The sequence below is a fragment of the Mya arenaria genome, chromosome 6 (assembly GCF_026914265.1).
Source record: "Mya arenaria isolate MELC-2E11 chromosome 6, ASM2691426v1".
Taxonomy (NCBI): domain Eukaryota; kingdom Metazoa; phylum Mollusca; class Bivalvia; order Myida; family Myidae; genus Mya; species Mya arenaria.
Window position 1 is genome coordinate 20356639 of NC_069127.1, and position 20839 is coordinate 20377477.

The following is a 20839-nucleotide window of genomic DNA, read 5'->3' on the forward strand; positions in this document are numbered from 1 at the left end:
CAATGAGATTTATCTAACTATTAAGTTTCAATATATATGCAAAAAGCTACAGAAACATGCTCAGTAGCAAAAAGTTTAAACATAAACCCGGTTTAGTGGCAATGGGCAACGCCAAAGACATAGAACACAAAATTCACAAACAAGAAACATAGAACAGCACACAACTCTACAAGCACAGTGCATAAATACTATATATATATATATATATATATATATATATATATATATATATATATATATATATATATATATATATATATATATATATATTAATAATTGGTATTTTTATGAAGAATTGTTAGGTACCGCCTTGGAACGGTCAGTACAATGTAAATTTACTGGGGGTTTAAACCAGTTTATGTGCACAAACCTCACTCTTATCCCAACAATTCTTAATAAAGATAAAACGCAAAAGATAAATCTTATCAAAGTATGCATTAACTTGAGGAAACTTATCAATAAAACAAATAATAATAAAAAGCGAAAAGGTAAACCCCAAGTACTTCAATGATTAGAGATCCCAACTCTATCTGCAGACGGAGGGAAACAATTCAGAGCACCTAATGCTAATACTTTTCAAAGATACGATGCAGTCATCGTTAGAAACCAAAAGCTTCACTTACAGTCTGCCTTAAAAGGTTTAAAACTGTGTGATCATAGAGTTTCTTTATAAAAAGCATCATTGTACTAAAACTGGGAACAAATGAAGAAAAACATTATCTAAAATAAAAGCGACTAGTATATGCTATTCTCTCCTTCCAAATGATTAGAAAACGTAAAATATTTGAAGAAATTAAGGTCACGGCCAAAACACTCGGAGTAAGTCAACACGTGTCCGCCAAAAACGGTTTTAAAGATAACATGAATTAGCAAATTCTTCATAAAAATCAAAGTACTGAAAGTTTAGTTATGAAAGGATGCTATATTCAACCCAATATTTTGCTTCAGGTATTCATCTTCAAATACAAGAAGGCAAGTGCTCTTCAAAATATTGCCTTTATATCCACGGTTGAAATAAAATCCAAATAATTCATTAAGTCTATCTGCCCAACTGCCTGCTGGAAACATTTTAATTTTACGAATTTTCTTTAAAACATCACCATAAAAATCGGGATGAGCAATACTATCAGCAATGAGCGATTTAAGACTACTATTGTACTTTGATATGAGATTATAATGACCATTAACAAATTTAGAGAAAGTTTTCCTTAATTTAAAATATCGGAAACCCTGTTTTAGAAGTTTTTGCGTCATAAGTTTACTGCGAGAGCTGATTTTTTTTTTACATCTGTACATATTTTAGCAAATCGTATTAAGTGTGCAATAAAACACCATACGATGGTGAAATAGGAACATCACCATCTAAAGAAGGGTAATTAATTATTTTAAAATTAAAATCATCACGTTTATCATAAAGATTGATGCTCAATATATCTTCCTTTACTTCTAGTTGCAAAACTAAATAGGATCCTTTTAAAACGGATGTATTATCAAGTTGATAACTCTTATATTCTTCAAGATATGCCCCGGACAAAACTTTAAGCATGAAAATTAACAAAGGGCAATTACTCTAAAAATATGGAAGCAAGAGTAACAGTTCTTGTGCACTGCACTTGCCCTCAATGAGATCTATCTACATATAAAATTTTAAGTTGATACCACTAATAATTTACCAGATATACGCCGGACAAGTGAAAACGGGACGCGGACGCCAACAAAGGGCAATTACTATAAAAAATATGAACGCAAGAGTTGCGGTTCTTATGCATTGTACTTGCCCTCAATGAGATCTATCTACGTATGAAGTTTCAAGTTGATAGCTCTTATATTCTTTAAGATATGCCCCTGACAAAATCTAAGCTTGAAAATAAACAAAGGCCAATAAACATATAGATGCAAGAGTTACGGTTCTTATGCGCTGCAGTTGGCCTCCATGAGATCTATCTACATATGAAGTTTCAAGTTGGTAACTCTTATATTCTACATGATATGCCCCGGACACAATTTTAAGCATGAAAATGAACAAACGGCAATTACTCTTAACATATGGAAGCAAGAGTAACAGTTCTTATGCACTGCACTTGTTCTCAATAAGATCTATCTACATATAAAATTTCAAGTTGATACCACTAATAGTTTACGAGATATGCCCCGGACAAGTGAAAACAGGACGCGGACGCCAACAATGGGCACAAACTGTAAAATATGGAAGCAAGAGTTACGGTTCTAATGCACTGCACTTGCCGTCAATGAGATCTATCGAGCTATGAAGTTTCAAGTTGATACCTCTTATATTCTTTAAGATATGCCCCTGACAAAACTTTGAGTGCGACGTCATATACCAAATGGAAAATTTCGAACATAATTTTTTTCCAATATCTGTAGCTTAAAAAATGTGAACACTTTTGACCAGTGAATTAAACAGGAAACAATACGTATACATGATGATTAACAAAGATCTAATAACAATACCGTGGCTATAATGATATTTGTCGACAGAGGCCCTAAAGCACATTGTCTGGGTCATAATCTATATCATGAAAAAGGTCCTTGCATTTATAAAAACACCTAACCATTGCTAGTATACGCATACATATCATGTTCCAGCGTATCAAATGCATCTTTATCGTTGAATGTATTTTAACCTTTGGGTCTTCACCCTAAAAATAGGATCCACACAAATAAATGACTTCACATAATTATATTAAAAGAAATATGATTTAATTTCAAACATATTATGGTATCATGGCGGTTTTTAACAATATGTATTTCATCTTGTAAATTATCTTTGTATAGTAAAACTATTCCCCCCGCTACAAGTGCATTATGGTTTTGAAACTTTCTGTATACATTATAAGTTATATATCCATTCAGATTTAATTTGTTAGACGAATTTGTCCAAGATTTGTAAAAGAAAAAAATATCATGCTTAGTATTTTCTCGCTTGTAAGTCCATGCACATTCTATGCCATCACGGAGAGGTCATCCTCAACGTGTCCCTAATCTCGGACTGGGCGGCCGTCGACGTATAACGTGTCGTAGGCAATCCACGAACGTTTACAACTTTCCCTGGCGGCTTTCATTTTTGGTACGAGCTTCCCCTGCTTCGCAATCACTTCCGGTGGGTACTGTTCAGACACGTGCAAAGCGGTTCCACGTAATTCTTCCATTGCCGGCGCACGGTCTTTCGATCATTTAATATCGTAAATGTGGCTATGATTGACCTAACTTTGCCCGGCACCGAATGCCATGGAGACCTGAGCGCGCTCGAAGCGTATGCTGTCCGCGGTCTCATTGGCAAATTTGAGCGCTTCATGTATGTGCTGGCGCAGCTTCCGCTCCGTTACCTCCGCGGTCTCGTTACCTCTGATGTTGTCTTTCAGAACATTGTTGAAGACATCATGTGGCCTTGGCCTTTGACCAAGTGACCCCTTAAAGTAACATGGAACTTCTACTTTACATTTGAAGTGTCAGTATCGAAAGGTAAAATAAAAAATAAAACGTTTTGTACACGTTGCTCAGAAAGTTCCATAAGTTCTTTCTAACTGACAAGCCATAACGAATTTAAACGATTAACGGAGAACAGTAAAAAAAACAACGTGCATTTGTCTGGATTGATAGTTGCACACAGCGGGTCGGAAGTATAATTCGGTTTTAAAAGTGAAACCAAAAGTAGACACTTTTAAAACGACGAGTTGCATTGTTCATTGACTCGATGTCATGTCGAATAGTGTTCAATTTCTTATTAAGATTGTATAAGAGAATTTCTGAGATATGACCTTTATTAAATAGGGACAAATTATGCTACAATAGAAAGTCTGCTCAACAGGTAAGCAAAATGTAAGTAAAAATCTACAATGTCAAACAACCTGATTTTTAAGCTCTGCTTATCAGATTTAGTTCATCGACAGAGAATGGGTTTAATTTGAGCAAGGCAGTCCAGAATTTCTCTCTCCGCGCAACTTAACCCTCTCATGATCACAGTGTACCCCACCATGTTCGCTGCTATAAATAGCCGTATTCCATGTTTCATTTCTTCGGATTTATAAATACCACTAGTTTTGAACTTTTCACTCTTACTTCTCTCAATTTTATCCGACAACTTGTTTGCACTATCCTGTGGTAACATTTCTAACGACGTTTGATTATTGTTACCATTTAATGAGTCACAAGTATCGAAGATTTTTTCCAAACCTTCGCAAGCCTCGTGTTCACCAACGTTTCTCTTTCCTCCTATCTTATTGCGTTCCAGTGTGTCTTCTGTGTGACCTATTTTTATAATCGGAACCGGAAGTTGTACACGTCTGGTTCCCATATCACTATCCGGTCCCCGGCCAATCAACAGACCTCCAGGGGAAAGAACCATTTCATATTTACTGCCGAATATATTTATCTGAAATGTTTGACCACACCGTTCCCCCAAAAGAGCTTTCAAAACACACATTTCTGTATCAGAAATTGCCTCGTGCCCTATACTGTAGTTGAGAACAACATTTCCGAATGGTTCGTAAATAAGAAATGACACTTCCTGGTGCAAATATGATCGCAAAATCTCCAATACCGATTTACGTTTAAGTCGGAAAGTATCATCTTTTTCCATGATTTAAGCAATTCAAACTGTTCGTAGACATTTATAATATTTCAATACTATTTTCAATCTACCTTGTATGGTACTAACACTAGTAGAATTGCATTATTAAGGAATCTACTTAACGCGAACGCACTTTTTTCTTTTCATGCTGTATATCAGGCTAATTGATCATATATATCAATACTCGGAATGCTTTAGGCACTTGCATGCCCAATAAGCCGTGTTAAAGTCGCTGGTAACATCTGGATCGGCAATAAATAAAATGCGAACATACGATAACAATATTATAAATATGGCTGTATTTCTTTCTTTAATTAAATTCATGGTATTTAAGTATTAAACACATAACTGAGAGAGGAAAAACCTCGGGAAGCCAATATTGAAACTAAAACGTATTGATGTGATATTTAAATATGTTTCATGCTTAACCTGACAGTTTTGCTGCCTTCTAGTGACTCAAACTCCGATATCAATGCAACCGTAGTCCCCAAGAGTTTCGTGTATAAATAACACTCATCTGTGTCATCTGGCTTGCACTGTTTAAGATCAATCGGGCCATACATGTGCCTATATATTATATATTTTCGTTTTACTGCCAAGGGACAATCTATCTAATATTATTTTATTGCTAGTTATAATGAAATGTTTTCACAAATACATTAAATGGCATAAACATGTTTATTTGGTGATGAGATATTATGTAAGATTGGCATTTTTTGTATTTTACAAATCCATGAATGTTAAAATACAGTGTCCATTTACATTGAGTCTGTACTTAACTTAAGATCATGATTGTGAATTCTAGAAGATCCTCTTAAGAAGACTTAATAACAATCCGCTTAAAAATACAAAGGTCAGTGAGCTTCTATCATGCTGCCCCTGTGCCCCTCCCACTTGGTCTGCATCCGTATCCTTGGAAACGAATGTAATTCGGCCTTCCTCGGCTGGATAGACAGGACCATGCTTACCCAGATATTTAAACGTCACTTCGACGTCAAGCGTATCTGCAAAATAGAGAGTTTAATATACGAGTGTGTGATTAAGTGTATGATCTCAGTATAATTCACCGAGCGAGCACCTGTTATTCACGAGTGGTATAATGCGTTAAATTGTTTGCAGACGTAGCGTTTATTTAACGCAGCCTTGTGCGCACTGGCGTCTTATTAAGGCGTCGGAAATATCTATGATAAATAGAGGATACTTGTTTGTTTTAGTGTAAGATTACATTATATCTCACCGAGTAGCACCGAAAGCTATATTTCGCGAGTTGCAAAGCCAGGAGTGAAATATATAGTGGATATTATGATAGGACGCTTTTCTGGTGACCTGTATCACGTCGAGTTCGGTGTGTAAACACGTATCCGCCGAGAACGCAGGTCGAGACGGATACATGTTTACTCAACGAACGAGACGTGATGCAGGTCACCAGAAAATCGTGTTATCGTAATATTCCATTTATTATATACCTGCCTATTTTATTATTCCTTTTACTTTTTTTGGTTTCAATTTGATTTAATTTTACCACCATCTGCCAAATGCGCGTATGAATTCGAATGTGTTAACGTAGTTTGTGTAATGAAGTCAAGGGAGGCTACTACAGCCAAACGAAGTAAGAAATTCACTTTATTGAGCATAATAAGAACAAAATATTTTATATTTTAGCAAAATTAACAAATTGCTAATACGAAAACAATTATTTAATGTCACAGCACAAAAAATAACATCAAAAACGGTACTTATTTTACGTGTATACACTAATCGTCATTTCCTGTAGGCGTAACGCGGCCATTTTTAAAAAAAGGTAAATATACGTGGGATTTTTTTACGATAATAATATGCAGAATTGAGGGAAGTTTGTGAGTCAAACGCTATTTCTATCGATGACGCGAAATCGCCTTCTTCTTTATATTGGCGAGCTGCTCCCATTTATGATAATAAATATGGATAATCATTAATGCAACAATTTATGAACTTCGAAATGGACAAAAACTAGTTCACTGAAGTAGCTATCTAGATAGACTGGAAGTGTTCTCTGCTTCATGCTTATCCTCATGGTTCTTTGAAGAACATGAAAACCATGTTCCTGAATAGTTACATGCTTTTGGAGCGTAAGTAAAGTTAGATAGTTTAATGTATTTAAAAGTTGACAGGTTTTACCAGTTGTTTTGTCATGCTATTTTTAGCAACACGAAAGTAGTTCCGAGATTGCACACGGTACTCCAATGATACGGAATCAGTAAACGACAGTATCATGATACGGATTTTTCAATACGCCGTGCTGTATTTTCACTGTTGGATATGGAAAAGGAATTTGATAGGCATATGATAAATACTTTTACTGCTCACGTTTGCATGAAAATAATGACATCGTTAAAATTGAAATTAAATCTTATACGTGCTTACATTTGATTTGGACCAGATAGTGGGCTTAAGGTTTGACAACAGTTAAGTAAGTGGTAGGCATCAACAATATGTGCAGAACCCGTGCTTTATGCTCATAAACCTGCAGAAATGTGATATGTGTTTAAACTTATTTTAAAACATTGACTTATTGTCAAGCGTCCACGAATGTGGTCACACTGTATCACACATGGGCATTTGTACTACCAATGTTCTGTTCAACGTCAAATACGCGTTTTTATTGAAGTTATTATTTTTCTCCAAAAAGTACTTGAAAAATTTAATTTTGCTCATAAGTTTTATAAGAAAATCGGACAATGCATTTTAAACTTGTCGAGTGGTGCTGTCTTCCAAGTTTTAGAAAAAATATATTATTATTTCCATTGTCTAGTCTACTGTTCAGCTGTTTATGCATCCGTGTTTATATCTAGCGATTCATTCATAATCAAAATTGTGAAGATAAGATTTGCTCGTATCTTGTTTTGGTCCTGTAATACTGTACGAGGTCCTGTAACAGGACCATACCATATATTTTGCTTTTTGTTTGGTATACACGTTTTTGACCGCGGGCGTCTTGAAAGACATTTTTGTCGTACATCCAAAACATACCATGTTCTTATATAAGCTTATAAACGCAAAAACGAATATGTCTGCATTGAAAATAAAACATCAAATAACGCAACACAAACGTTTTTGTCACAGGCTTTCGGTTCTTTGTGTACTCCAAATTGTAAACTTATATCATTTTGGGGACAAATAGTGATGTTGATTCTGTTCCAAAATAACCATTATTTTACATTAATAACACATACAATAAGGCGATTGTCTAAGCTTTCTTTTCTCAAATGAACACTTAGATTAACCCAACAGTCAGATTTTCGGGCCTCTATCTAAACTTTGTGTTGGGAAAAAGATCTAAATATCTTACTGAAGAGAAGATGTTCGATCGGCTCAAACTGGTATCCGTCGCCTCCCTCGATGAGAAAGGTCGGGAGTAGAACGTTGTAAATGACGTCATCCTGCAATGGGGAGTAACTGGGCACAGCGCAATTGAGACAGCGCACTTGCACGTCATGCACGCGCCGCATGGCCGGCTGCCTGAGGTCGTAAGTCACTTTTAACCCTAAAAATATACATATGTATTTAATTAAGGTTGATGAGGTTTGGTAGGCTCAAAATACTATTATTCTAAACGGTATCTTAAGTCTGATATGGTGATTTCTTTACTTCCTTCTAATGCATCTTGGCACCAAAGGGACATATTGTATTTCCTTTAAATGTCGTTCTGATATATAATGAGTGCGCAAATGCAACGTTTCATACGCATTAGAATGTCAATAATACACTTAAAGTTGTTGTTCTGGCGCCCCATAACAGCTTAATGACTCGCTTGTTATGTCATTCTTGTGTGTATTTTGAAAGACACATATAGGGGGGGGGGGGGGGGGGAACACGACAAATACAGTGGCGTTCTTGTGTGTTTGTATGTTGACGGGACGCCAAAACACCAACATGGCAAAAAATACATCAATAAATTCAAGAATCGTTTTAGTTTCTTTTTAACAACATTTGCAGTCCTTACAAGATAGATAGTCGTATGCCTACAAATAATACATCAATTAATCCAGTAATCTTTTCTGCTTCGTTTCGATAACTACTGTGGTCGTTACTAGATAGACAAGCGTTGCATTTATTTAACCTGAAAACTGCAGAAATCGTCCATGCTTGTCTGTGACGTCATATTCGCTAACGCTGATCTCGAGCTGGTGACGTAGGTTACTTCCGTTTATTCGAATCATGTCCACTTCGTTCCTAAACGGTTGTACGGTGTTAACGTCCCCAGCAGTGATCGTACCTTAGGAGTAACAACAATACCATTGTTATCATCGTTGTCACCATCATTATCAACAACAAAAATAAAATAACAATTCCTTCTACTGAACTAGCCTATTCATGCTGCGTCAAAACCAGAAACAAACATTTGTTTTGCCTAATGGACAATTTCTCGACAGATGTTAAGTAAATGACGCAGAAAAATGACAGCTTATGATAACACACGTCTTCATTTCATCTATATACATTTACCACCTTTGCCTACCTGAAAAATATTAATGGCCAAATGTCATTTTACATTTTTATATGGTTCATAAGACTTTAGTGATTATGTTTTATATTTAATGCGTTTCGCTGACAGTTAAATTGCTTGGTTCTTAATGAATTGAAACGATTTCAAATGATTCATACATTTAATATGCTTACATGGGTCAAAATAAAATAAATCTTGTTTTATATGATAACAGTCAATTCCTAAGGCATGAGAAACCCGATATGTAAATTGAGGAGCCTGGTGAACCATAGTATGTGGTATCATTTAATCAAGTTTTATTCATTTATTTGTTCTCAATTCATTAACGAATTGTTTGCACATCTCTAAAGAAAGGTCATACTTTGATATGGATTTACTATGTTTTGATTTTGATGACATTTCTAGTTTATATACCTTTCTGGATGGAGCTTCTTATACTGCCTGAATTGAGGAGAGCAATAGCCGCTGGCGCCCAGGCCTCGTTTGACAAGTTGTAACCGGAAGTGACGTAATAGTCGATCATGGCGTCAGCGAGCATGTTACCTGAAATGATACAGTTGTCATTAGTAGTTTTATGTGGAATATCCACATATTTTCATTAATAATCATACTTAAACATGTTCGCAAGTTCAGAAAAGTAAGTAACCTTATTTTCTGTCCTTGCAGTTAATTAAACCACCTTCATGAGTCAGAATGTGTGTATGAATATCGTCTTTTGTATAAACACAGTTCTATCAAGCTCTCCAACATTCTGGTATACTAATAAAACGCATGTGCAGTCATAATACCTATACATTTGTAAGACTTAATACAGTTTTCTATCACGCAATTCACTTTATTTTCAAAAGAGTACGTACCCAGGTTGCATTCTCGGAGGCGGCAATGCTCCCGCAGACCGTCTAACTCCACCAGCGACAGGCCGACCTTCTCCAGCTTTACAGAATCCACCGGAAGTCGCCATGTCCCCAGCTCCCGAAGAATGCCCGCGTCTGCAAAAAATAGCTATGGTCGATAAATCTTATACAATCTTGTATCTAATATGAACGAAGTGTAGTTAGTTCTTCATCTTGGGATGCCATGGTTTGCACGTGTTAATTAATTAGACATAATTTAGTAATAATTAGTAATAATTTATTACACCACCTTGTTCAATAGAGGAGTCAAGAAGTATGGGGTTTCCGCTCCAGGAAGTTACGTCACCATTTGTGTTGAATGTGACGTTGAGGAAACCGAGGTATTTTCCATACGTAAAATCTTGAACGACGAGAGCTCTGCCACCACCTGGCTGGCTGACGACGACCGGATATAGACCCTCGGGCGTTTCGTCGGATGGCGGCTGTCCTGTATGTACAATGTGGAATCAATGACATGACTCGCAAGGAGCATTTCAATTACTATTAGCACTATTGAAAAAAAACGGTAATACAAAAAGTGTTTGTACCTGCCTAGTATAACACTGCTAAAAGCATTACCGGTATCCAGGAACAACAGCTAAGTTCCGTACCCGCGTTGGAAACACTTTCTTTTGTCAATTCCCGTACCATAGCGTACACTTCAGCAATTCTCTATACACATATTGAGACAAGTTATAAGAAAGTACCTTATCGCCGTAAAGTACAGGTAAATCTATACAGCTCATGTTCCTACCGGTGTAAAGGAATGTGTCCGTGTGTCCGCCTACGACAACGTCCACTCCGTCTATAGCGGCCACCTGCTGATCCATCCGAAAGCCTGCGTGACCCAAAGCCAAGATCTTGGTCACACCTTGAGATTGCAGTACCGCCACCTCCGCGGAAACGCTGCTGATGACGTCTTTAAACGTCACCGTCGGTCCTGATATAAAAGTTTATTCAGTTCGATATTTTTCAACATGTAATCTTATGAATTGCAATAACATATTTGAATAAAAATAGGTGAAAGGAAAGAAAACGAGAACAATAGAACAACAGCAGGCCATCAGTGATGTTGCTACAGAAAATAGATTTTCGATTGCCTAAGGCTAAAATGGTAAATTGGCCATCACAAAGGAGAAAGTAAAAACTATAATAAAGTGTGTATTGAAAATATCTTCACCTGGTTTGGATATAATTTGGGTTTCTGGTGTTATGTAACCTATAACCCCAATATTTTCTCCCCCAACGTTTTTAATGACGCTTTTTGACAAAAGTCCGCTGAGCTTCGGTTCATTCGTGACGTCAACGGAAGAACTGACGACGTCAAAACTGACGTTACCCAAGAAGGAAGCCAATGGGTCCACTCCAAGATCGAATTCGTGATTTCCCAGACACTGTACATGTTGAAATAGATTGAATATAAAGCAGTGTCAATGTTGAAGCATTTTATAAAGAACCTGAATATAATTTATAACATTAAAATGAACTGTTCGTTTACTAGAAACTACTTTGAAAATTTGGTAGCTAAATCAGTCCTATGATTTTCTCAAATATCTAATATACACATGAAAGAAAGTAATATATAAACTATACACGAAAATTGTATGGTCTACGAGCGAAACCCACCATGACGTCATATCCGAGCTGATTCATAAAGTATGACGTGGCTTTGCCTCTGTGAACGAAAAACCAGAGTGTCCCCATGAACTGATCACCTGCGTCTAAAAGTAGCACGTTGTCATGGCCACTCCGAATGTCCTTGGTCTTCGTGTGTCGCCTAGCAACGCCACCAAAGCACTTTCCAGCTGCGGCGTCATCGACGCTGCAGTCCGCACCGTACTTGTTGATCTGGTCAAACCGAGCGTGCACGTCGTTGGTGTGCAGAATGGTCAACTCGTAGCTGGCCACTCTGGCCGAAATGGCGAGCACAAGACTCGTGTAGCAATACATCTTGTATAACATATTTCCTTCTGTTTGATATATTTCCGCTTTATTTAGAGGAAAACAAATTAGAATGTATTTACAGCATCAAACATATATGAAATTAATGAGAGTCTGAGCATCTACCATAGGAACACATAGGAACACACATTGTTTATATTTTAGACGAATTTTATCATAGATATATTGTCCCAACAAATTAATTCGAGCTGGTCCTGACCTTTATATTTGCTTACATCTTACGCTGAATACAGCCAGTATACGTTTACATAAACCATTCATGCATTCTCTATAAATTTAGTGGCAATATAAATGCGTACAATATGTTTGCTCAGATGAAACAAATCCTAAATAAAACCACATGTTTTTTGCTTTGTATAACCTGACGATGCCTGTTTCAGGTAATACAATCCTTACAATGTACGTATGTTCTTCAACTATTTGTCGGTTGTTTATTGAAGGGTAAAGATGGCTTATACTTAGAGATATTTGAGACCGTTTCGCTGTAAAAACAAATATGAATGAAATACGTCATGTGATAAAAAAACAAAAACAGTTTCCATTTAATATACAACATGTTATAAAACTCAGTACACACGCACTCGGCCCACTTAATAACCTTTCCCAAACATATTTTATTTTTATTAACTGACAACTCACTTAAGATTCTCTATACTATAATATAATATTTATCCACTAGATGTATGAGTTTGGGCTCTCGTTATACCCTTATTACTATAATTATTATGATTATATAAACACATTGAGAGAGGGTCGTAACTTATGTTGACGACAACTCGGGGCCAATTCCCTTTGAATATATAATGTGTGTTTTAATTATTGTGTAGATTTTGCATAGATATTTGGAATGTAATATTTATTTTCATGCAAAAACTATTATGAAAAATTACACTTTAGCTTTAAATATGACAATATTTAGGCAGTTATAACTTAAACGATTATTTTTAATTTATTGTTTTGATACAATTATTTATCCTACCGTTTTATATATTTTTATACATCCACAAGAATGTTATCGCGAGTCAGTATTCCAATATTTGTAATAATTAGGTACCTCGAAGTAAATGTTACAAACAGTCAACTTTTAAATTATTTACCTAGACCCGTATCCTTTCACGAAGATATCACAGTTTAATTTAAGTCTGAAGTCGTCCTACCTTGACCACAGGTAATTTGCATAAAGCAAAATTTCTATCACCGAAGTATTGTTAAGTATTTAGGCCAAGGATAGGAATTACGGACACTACGGACCATGGACATTACGGACCAGATTTAGGGACACTACGGACCAGATTTAGGGACATTACGGACCATCTTCGGAATCTTACGGACCATGATTTAAACATATTTTTTTTTTAAATTAATCACTCATTAGTTTATAATTTGTTAATAAATACTTGAATATGAGTGCTCAGTATGACGTTATATCTTCCATAAAACTGTGAAAAATCCCGTGAAGTTCGAACAGATCTCAATATAAAATCTTGTGAAATTACAAAAGGTGTTAAAGACCTATGCATTTATAACAATTATGTGAACAATAATGAGCGAAATTTGAAAGATCGGCAGTTAAATCAGTTAAAAGCAACAGAAGATATATTTTCCAAAACAGTTTATTTCCCAAAATAAATCGAGCAGAAATATTTTCCAAAACAGTTTATTTACCAAAATAAATCGAGCATATATTAAATAAACGATGTGTGTTTGTTGCAATTCTTGCAAACTGATGTTAAAAACCGGCAATTTCTGTTGTCTTAATTAGTGTTTATTCGTTATAATTGTACCCGTAATTATCGGCGGTATATAACAAAAGAAACAAACAGTATACTGACAACCTTTAATTGGCAATCATAAAAGTGTGAAAACCCATTGTAACGGCGCACTTTCACTGAACCCACGGCTCAATACACAATCCGACTGGTAGGTTACATTGCCATTTATCATTTTGGCTCAGATTTAGCGAAAAATGAGATTATGGCATGTTGACATTAAAAACCAGTCGAGTGTAATTCGTTGATCTTGTTCAAACGTAAGTAAAAAAGTTAAAGGTTATACTTTTGGCTTGGACACTAAAACTAAGTCAAAGAATTCGCAGTCAAGACGGACGCCTATATATGCAACTGCAACCTATCTTTGTAAAAATCGGAGCTGCAACCTATCATTTTCTTTTCGTTCTCATATCTTTTAAAATTATTAATATATTTGTTCACAAATACCCGTACCTGTTATATTTAAACAAAACTTAAGTGTTTTATGCGGTTTTCCCGAACTTTTATCTCATTTTCTACTAAATCTGAGCCAAAATGATAAATGGAACTGTAACCTACCAGTCGGATTGTGTACATGTTGGAAACATTGCAGAAGTGTTCTCGAAAACGGTAACAGTTTCAAGGAAAACATGGATATGTAAATACACACTAGGTAGGTAGGCATATGATAGGCTATGTTTAAATTCCAAGAAACTATCATAATTATAGGTATTACGTTGATTTTCGGCTCGAGTCGAGCGTTTTGGTGACGCCATCTTGCACTGAAACCAACCATTTGGTCACGTGGATTCCCCGCCGTGACTGAACCTTTCAATTAAAACAGTTGAAACGGAAAACAAACAAATATGACGATTCAAAGTTTATTTCAGATAGCAATCGATCACATATGAAAACATTAATATTCACATTTACAATTATAGGATAAACACATATTTCGCTCATTATTATTCAAATTATTATAATATTTTATTAAAAATACATTGATGTTTAACATTGGAATTTCCTGGATTTTCAGTTACATTAAAGATAATTTTCATACTGAGCACTAATATTAGAGTATTTATTAACAAATTTAAGACCAATGAGTGAATAAATTAAAAAAAAATGTTTAAAAATATTATAAATGATGGTCCGTAAGTTTCTGAAGATGGTCCGTAATGTCCCTAAATCTGGTCCGTAGTGTCCCTAAATCTGGTCCGTAATGTCCATGGTCCGTAGTGTCCGTGACCCAAGGATAGTATCGATTGAACCCCGATTATGACGCAATTTCAATAGACATCGGAATTCGTAATTATAAAGATTGTTGACAGTTCGCATTTGAATGATGTAATAATTACTTGTGAGATATTTATAAGCGATAGGAAGTACGTTCAAATAACATTCATACCAAGTATAAGGACATTAATCTCTGTTCGGTCAGACTAGACCATGACAATAATCCCATTAGAATATTTTCGTTTTCAGTATGTCATTAAGCTTGTGCAATTATATTTTTTAATTTATAATTGCTATTTAACAAACTATCTTTCCTTTAAAAAATGTGATACATTTTATTATCTAAAAGTGTCTTCTTATGTCAAGCTATTTTTCACCACAAGGACCACAATGAAAATAAGGGATTTACAATTTCTTTTTGTGATATCCTTTGTGTGCAATGTAGTGGACATGGATTATTTTACTTATGCTTAATGTTTTAATCATGTATAATGTTACCATGTTTTATACATTTTATACTGAAATAAATCTATCTATCTATCTAATCACGTCTTAGTTCAATATAAACTGTTTTAGTAGTCTTAGCATAATAAACTAGCAACAATAAAGAAATAGCAAACAAATAAAACTTGGTGAGTAAGAAGGTGGAAACTCAAAATTTAAATTTAAGTTTTAATTATTTGTCATTTTTATTTCCTTATTATTTAAGCAAAGATTAAACTACTGGACTAACCGTCTGTTGCTTATTACAATTTTGGTTTAAAGTGACATTCTTATTCAAAATCAATACTTACACATGTATAACAAACATAAACTTTGAGTATTAAACCTTTAACTACGTTTACTTGCTAAATAATGCATTTATGGAAAATCATAATTATTGACAAGGTGGTAACCGTATAAGTAAGTAAGTAAGTAAATTGTTTATTACCGTGACATGTGTATAAACATAATTTACAAATTCAATAGTTAAGTATCAAACAGATAACACCCGGCCCAATGGGCCTATAGGTCACCAATTAGAAAAAGTTACAATAATTCAGAGAATGCATACTAATACAAAACAGACATATATGAATATTAAACATTTAGATATCATGAGTATATGATGTGCACTATTATAACAATAGCAAATATTGGAATTTCAGTATAGTTTAGCCGTGGAAATTAGCTAATTGAAAATAAAATAATTATGATGCTAGAGATAAATAAAAAAGACATCAATGCGATAACGCTAGTACTTATCATGGAGATGTATTATAAAATATATAGCAACATTCTACGTCATGCATTATATAAGTCTATCTATCCAAAGTATTTCTTCTGATCAAAAAGGCATGTACCAGGAATTTGGCAAGCCTACGTGGATAATTTGACATCACATGAACTAGTTTTTCATTCACATTTAGGTTGATGTCTTGGTTAAAAATATCGCTGTAGTGCGTATTTCTCAAGTCACTATAAAGACTGCAGTCAAACAGAAAATGCTTTTCGTCTTCAATGGACGAAAGTTCACAGTGCCTACAGTGCGTATATTTAATAGCTGAATACGCAAGAATATTAAATGATTGGTGAGTGCTTAAAGATTTACAGCGATCTACTATCGTCCCATAAGGTAGAAGTACAGTGTTTTCTGCACATTTCTTTCAGAGTAAACTCGGTATCCTTCATAGAAACCATTGATTTCGACATTTATTTATCGTTTTTGGTATATTAAAACAATTGTATAAATTGTGGCAAATCTTATTTGGGAGTAAGAGTGTATCTTTCATAGAATGACACGAACGTCACAACATCGCGGAATTGAGCAAGTTTCTCCAATCGCGGTTTATTATAGCGATTGTTCATCATCCACGAATGCTGTTTTTAGTCCCATTTACTAAACATTTTGGACCCACGTGTGAAGTATATTCAGCGTAAAATTAACATATATCTCTTTCGTTTTATTTAGCCGTCCATCTCATTAAATATATGAACTCATACAAATGGCAATAATAACACAATGTCGAGTTCATGACGGAATTAATTAAGTTCGCGTTAGATAGAAGATATATGTAACCATTTACCCTTAAGCCTATTCTTTATTATTATGGATACTTAAATATAACTTAGGCTGAGTACAATGCAGAAATGTATCTATCATTAAATAATTTTATTTTAAAGTTATTGCATCATATATGTGTGATAATTTACTCAAACTATTAATACCGTATAGATAAAAATCAAAACTAAAATTACACCACACGTTTTTGTTTGGTATTTGTTGAAACCTGTTGGCATTTAAATAAATCAAATACCCATGTTACTAGTATATTATTCGTGCCATGTTGAGATTGTTTTTCTTTGTGTACACACTCACTTCCATATCGGAACACTAACAAGCAGAATGTGCGTAACCGTTCTATAACTACTGTGCGGATAAATTACAATGTTATCTGCTTTAACCGCATGCTTTTTATTGAATGGTTTGCTTTACAACGTGGTACCAAACAGTCACGTATCCCACGACCTTCATGTATGAAAGGGACTTATTATATAAGTGAAATTCGCAACTCATAAGTAGATAACCTGTTGAATAACTATATTTATATTACATTCACATATTCTATTTTATATTTAAAATGCATCTATAGTTAAGTGGTAATACGAATCTCATCTAGTTAAACAGTTATTATGTTACTTACTAAGTAGAATTCGCAAACTTTATTAGAAAACCTGTAAGTTCCTGCATCTGGAATGCATTTATAGATGAAACTAGAACTCCGCGAGTCGGATGTGTTGCCTGATGAATTATTTACTGTCGACATTATAACTGTAAGATTGGCATTTTATACATTTATAGACATTGATGTTGCCATTTAACTTTCAAGTGTGGGTGGCATTTGAACTGAAGGTAACAGCGTTAAGCCGGACAAAAATATACAATGGGCAATAACTCTAAAATATGGAAGCAAGAGTTACGGTTCTTGTGCACTGCACTTGCCCTCAATGAGATTTATCTAACTATTAAGTTTCAATATATATGCAAAAAGCTACAGAAACATGCTCAGTAGCAAATTTTTTTAACATAAACCCGGTTTAGTGGCAATGGGCAACGCCAAAGACATAGAACACATATTCACAAACAAGAAACATAGAACAGCACACAACTCTACAAACAGCACAGTGCATACATACTATATATATATATATATATATATATATATATATATATATATATATATATATATATATATATATATATATATATATAATTGGTATGTTTATCAAGAATTGTTAGGTACCGCCTTGGAACTGTCAGTAAAATGTAAATTTACTGGGGGTTTAAACCAGTTTATGTGCACAAACCTCACTCTTATCTCAACAATTCTTAATAAAGATAAAACGCAAAAGATAAATCTTATCAAAGTATGCATTAACTTGAGGAAACTTATCAATAAAACAAATAATAATAAAAAACGAAAAGGTAAACCCCAAGTACTTCAATGATTAGAGATCCCAACTCTATCTGCAGACGGAGGGAAACAATTCAGAGCACCTAATGCATATACTTTTCAAAGATACGATGCAGTCATCGTTAGAAACCAAAAGCTTCACTCACAGTCTGCCTTAAAAGGTTTAAAACTGTGTGATCATAGAGTCAAAACACTCGGAGTCAGTCAACACGTGTCCGCCAAAAACGGTTTTAAAGATAACATGAATTAGCAAATTCTTCATAAAAATCAAAGCACTGAAAGTTTAGTTATGAAAGGATGCTATATTCAACCCAATATTTTGTTTCAGGTATTCAGGTATCTTCAAATACAAGAAGGCAAGTGCTCTTCAAAATATTTCCTTTATGTCCACGGTTGAAATAAAATCCAAGTAATTCATTAAGTCTATCTGCCCAACTGCCTGCTGGAAACATTTTAATTTTACGAGTTTTCTTTAAAACATCACCATAAAAATCGGGATGAGCAATACTATCAGCAATGAGCGATTTAAGACTACTATTGTACTTTGATATGAGCTTATAATGACCATTAACAAATTTAGAGAAAGTTTTCCTTAATTTAAAATATGGAAACCCTGTTTTAGAAGTTTTGCGTCATAAGTTTACTGCGAGAGCTGATTTTTTTTACATCTGTACATATTCTAGCAAATCGTATTAACTGTGCAATAAAAACACCATACGATGGTGAAATAGGAACATCACCACCTAAAGAAGGGTAATTAATTATTTTAAAATTAAAATCATCACGTTTATCATAAAGATTGATGCTCAATATATCTTCCTTTACTTCTAGTTGCAAATCTAAATAGGATGCTTTTAAAACGGATGTATTATCAAGTTGATACCTCTTATATTCTACAAGATATGCCCCGGCCAAAATTTAAGCATGAAAATTAACAAAGTGCAATTACTCTAAAACTAAGAAGGCAAGACTTACTGTTATTGTGCACTGCATTTGCCCTCCATAAGATCTATCTACATATGAAGTTTCAAGTTGATAACTCTTATATTCTTCAAGATATGCCCCGGACAAAACTTTAAGCATGAAAATTAACAAACGGCAATTACTCTTAACATATGGAAGCAAGAGTAACAGTTCTTATGCACTGCACTTGTTCTTAATAAGATCTATCTACATATAAAATTTCAAGTTCATACCACTAATAGTTTACGAGATATGCCCCGGACAAGTGAAAACAGGACGCGGACGCCAACAATGGGCACAAACTCTAAAATATGGAAGCAAGAGTTACGGTTCTAATGCACTGCACTTGCCGTCAATGAGATCTATCGAGCTATGAAGTTTCAAGTTGATACCTCTTATATTCTTTAAGACATGCCCCTGACAAAACTTTGAGTGCGACGTCATATACCAAATGGAAAATTTCGAACATAATTTTTTTCCAATATCTGTAGCTTAAAAAATGTGAACACTTTTGACCAGTGAATTAAACAGGAAACAATACGTATACATAATGATTAACAAAGATCTAATAACAATACCGTGGCTATTATGATATTTGTCGACAGAGGCCCTAAGGCACATTGTCTGGGTTATAATCTATATCATGAAAAAGGTCCTTGCATTTATAAAAACACCTAACCATTGCTAGTATACGCATACATATCATGTTCCAGCGTATCAAATGCATCTTTATCGTTGAATGTATTTTAAGCTTTTGGGTCTTCACCCTAAAAATAGGATCCACACAAATAAATGACTTCACATAATTATATTAAAAGAAATATGATCTAATTTCAACCATATTATGGTATCATGGCGGTTTTTAACAAGATGTATTTCATCTTGTAAATTATCTTTGTATAGTAAAACTATTCCCCCCGCTACAAGTGCATTATGGTTTTGAAAATTTCTGTATACATTATAAGTTATATATCCATTCAGATTTAATTTGTTAGACGAATTTGTCCAAGATTTGTAAAAGAAAAAAAATATCATGCTTAGTATTTTCTCGCTTGTAAGTCCATGCACATTCTATGCCATCACGGACAGGTCATCCTCAACGTGTCCCTAATCTCGGACTGGGCGGCCGTCGACGTATAACGTGTCGTAGGCAATCCACGAACGTTTACCACTTTCCCTGGCGGCTTTCATTTTTGGTACGAGCTTCCCCCGCTTCGCAATCACTTCCGGTGGGTACTGTTCAGACACGTGCAAAGCGGTTCCACGTAATTCCTTCTATTGCCGGCGCACGGTCTTTCGATCATTAACTATCGTAAATGTGGCTATGATTGACCTAACTTTGCCCGGCACCGAATGCCCTGGAGACCTGAGCACGCTCGAAGCGTATGCTGTCCGCGGTCTCATTGGCAAATTTGAGCGCTTCATGTATGTGCTGGCGCAGCTTCCGCTCCGTTACCTCCGCGGTCTCGTTACCTCTGATGTTGTCTTCCAGAACATTGTTGAAG

At 34.9% G+C, this 20839-nt stretch overlaps 1 protein-coding gene across 2 annotated transcripts; it reads right to left on the minus strand.

Annotated features, from left to right (window-relative positions):
• Nucleotides 1-4954: 4954 nt before the first annotated feature.
• LOC128238178 (snake venom 5'-nucleotidase-like) lies at nucleotides 4955-13163 on the minus strand. 2 transcript variants are annotated; one of them, XM_052953797.1, is made up of 10 exons: nucleotides 13030-13163; nucleotides 11597-11958; nucleotides 11151-11364; nucleotides 10725-10910; nucleotides 10221-10418; nucleotides 9935-10066; nucleotides 9492-9620; nucleotides 8691-8846; nucleotides 7920-8114; nucleotides 4955-5595 (listed from the first exon to the last, which is right to left on the minus strand). In XM_052953797.1, exons 2-10 carry the CDS (start codon nucleotides 11930-11932, stop codon nucleotides 5393-5395), a joined length of 1749 nt encoding a protein of 582 aa, XP_052809757.1. In that variant the 5' UTR covers nucleotides 11933-11958; nucleotides 13030-13163; the 3' UTR covers nucleotides 4955-5392. The 2 variants fall into 2 exon arrangements, with proteins under 2 accessions (XP_052809757.1, XP_052809758.1); XM_052953798.1 differs by lacking the exon at nucleotides 13030-13163 and adding an exon at nucleotides 12912-12930.
• Nucleotides 13164-20839: the final 7676 nt, after the last annotated feature.

Coding starts and splice junctions, on each gene's coding strand:
- LOC128238178 (XM_052953797.1), bottom strand. CDS start 11,932: ATGTTATACAAGATGTATTGCTACACGAGTCTTGTGCTCGCCATTTCG. Junction 11,365..11,596: donor AGCTCGGATATGACGTCATG/GTGGGTTTCGCT, acceptor CAACATGTACAG/TGTCTGGGAAATCACGAATT. Junction 8,115..8,690: donor ACGATTTCTGCAGTTTTCAG/GTTAAATAAATG, acceptor GTATATTTTTAG/GGTTAAAAGTGACTTACGAC.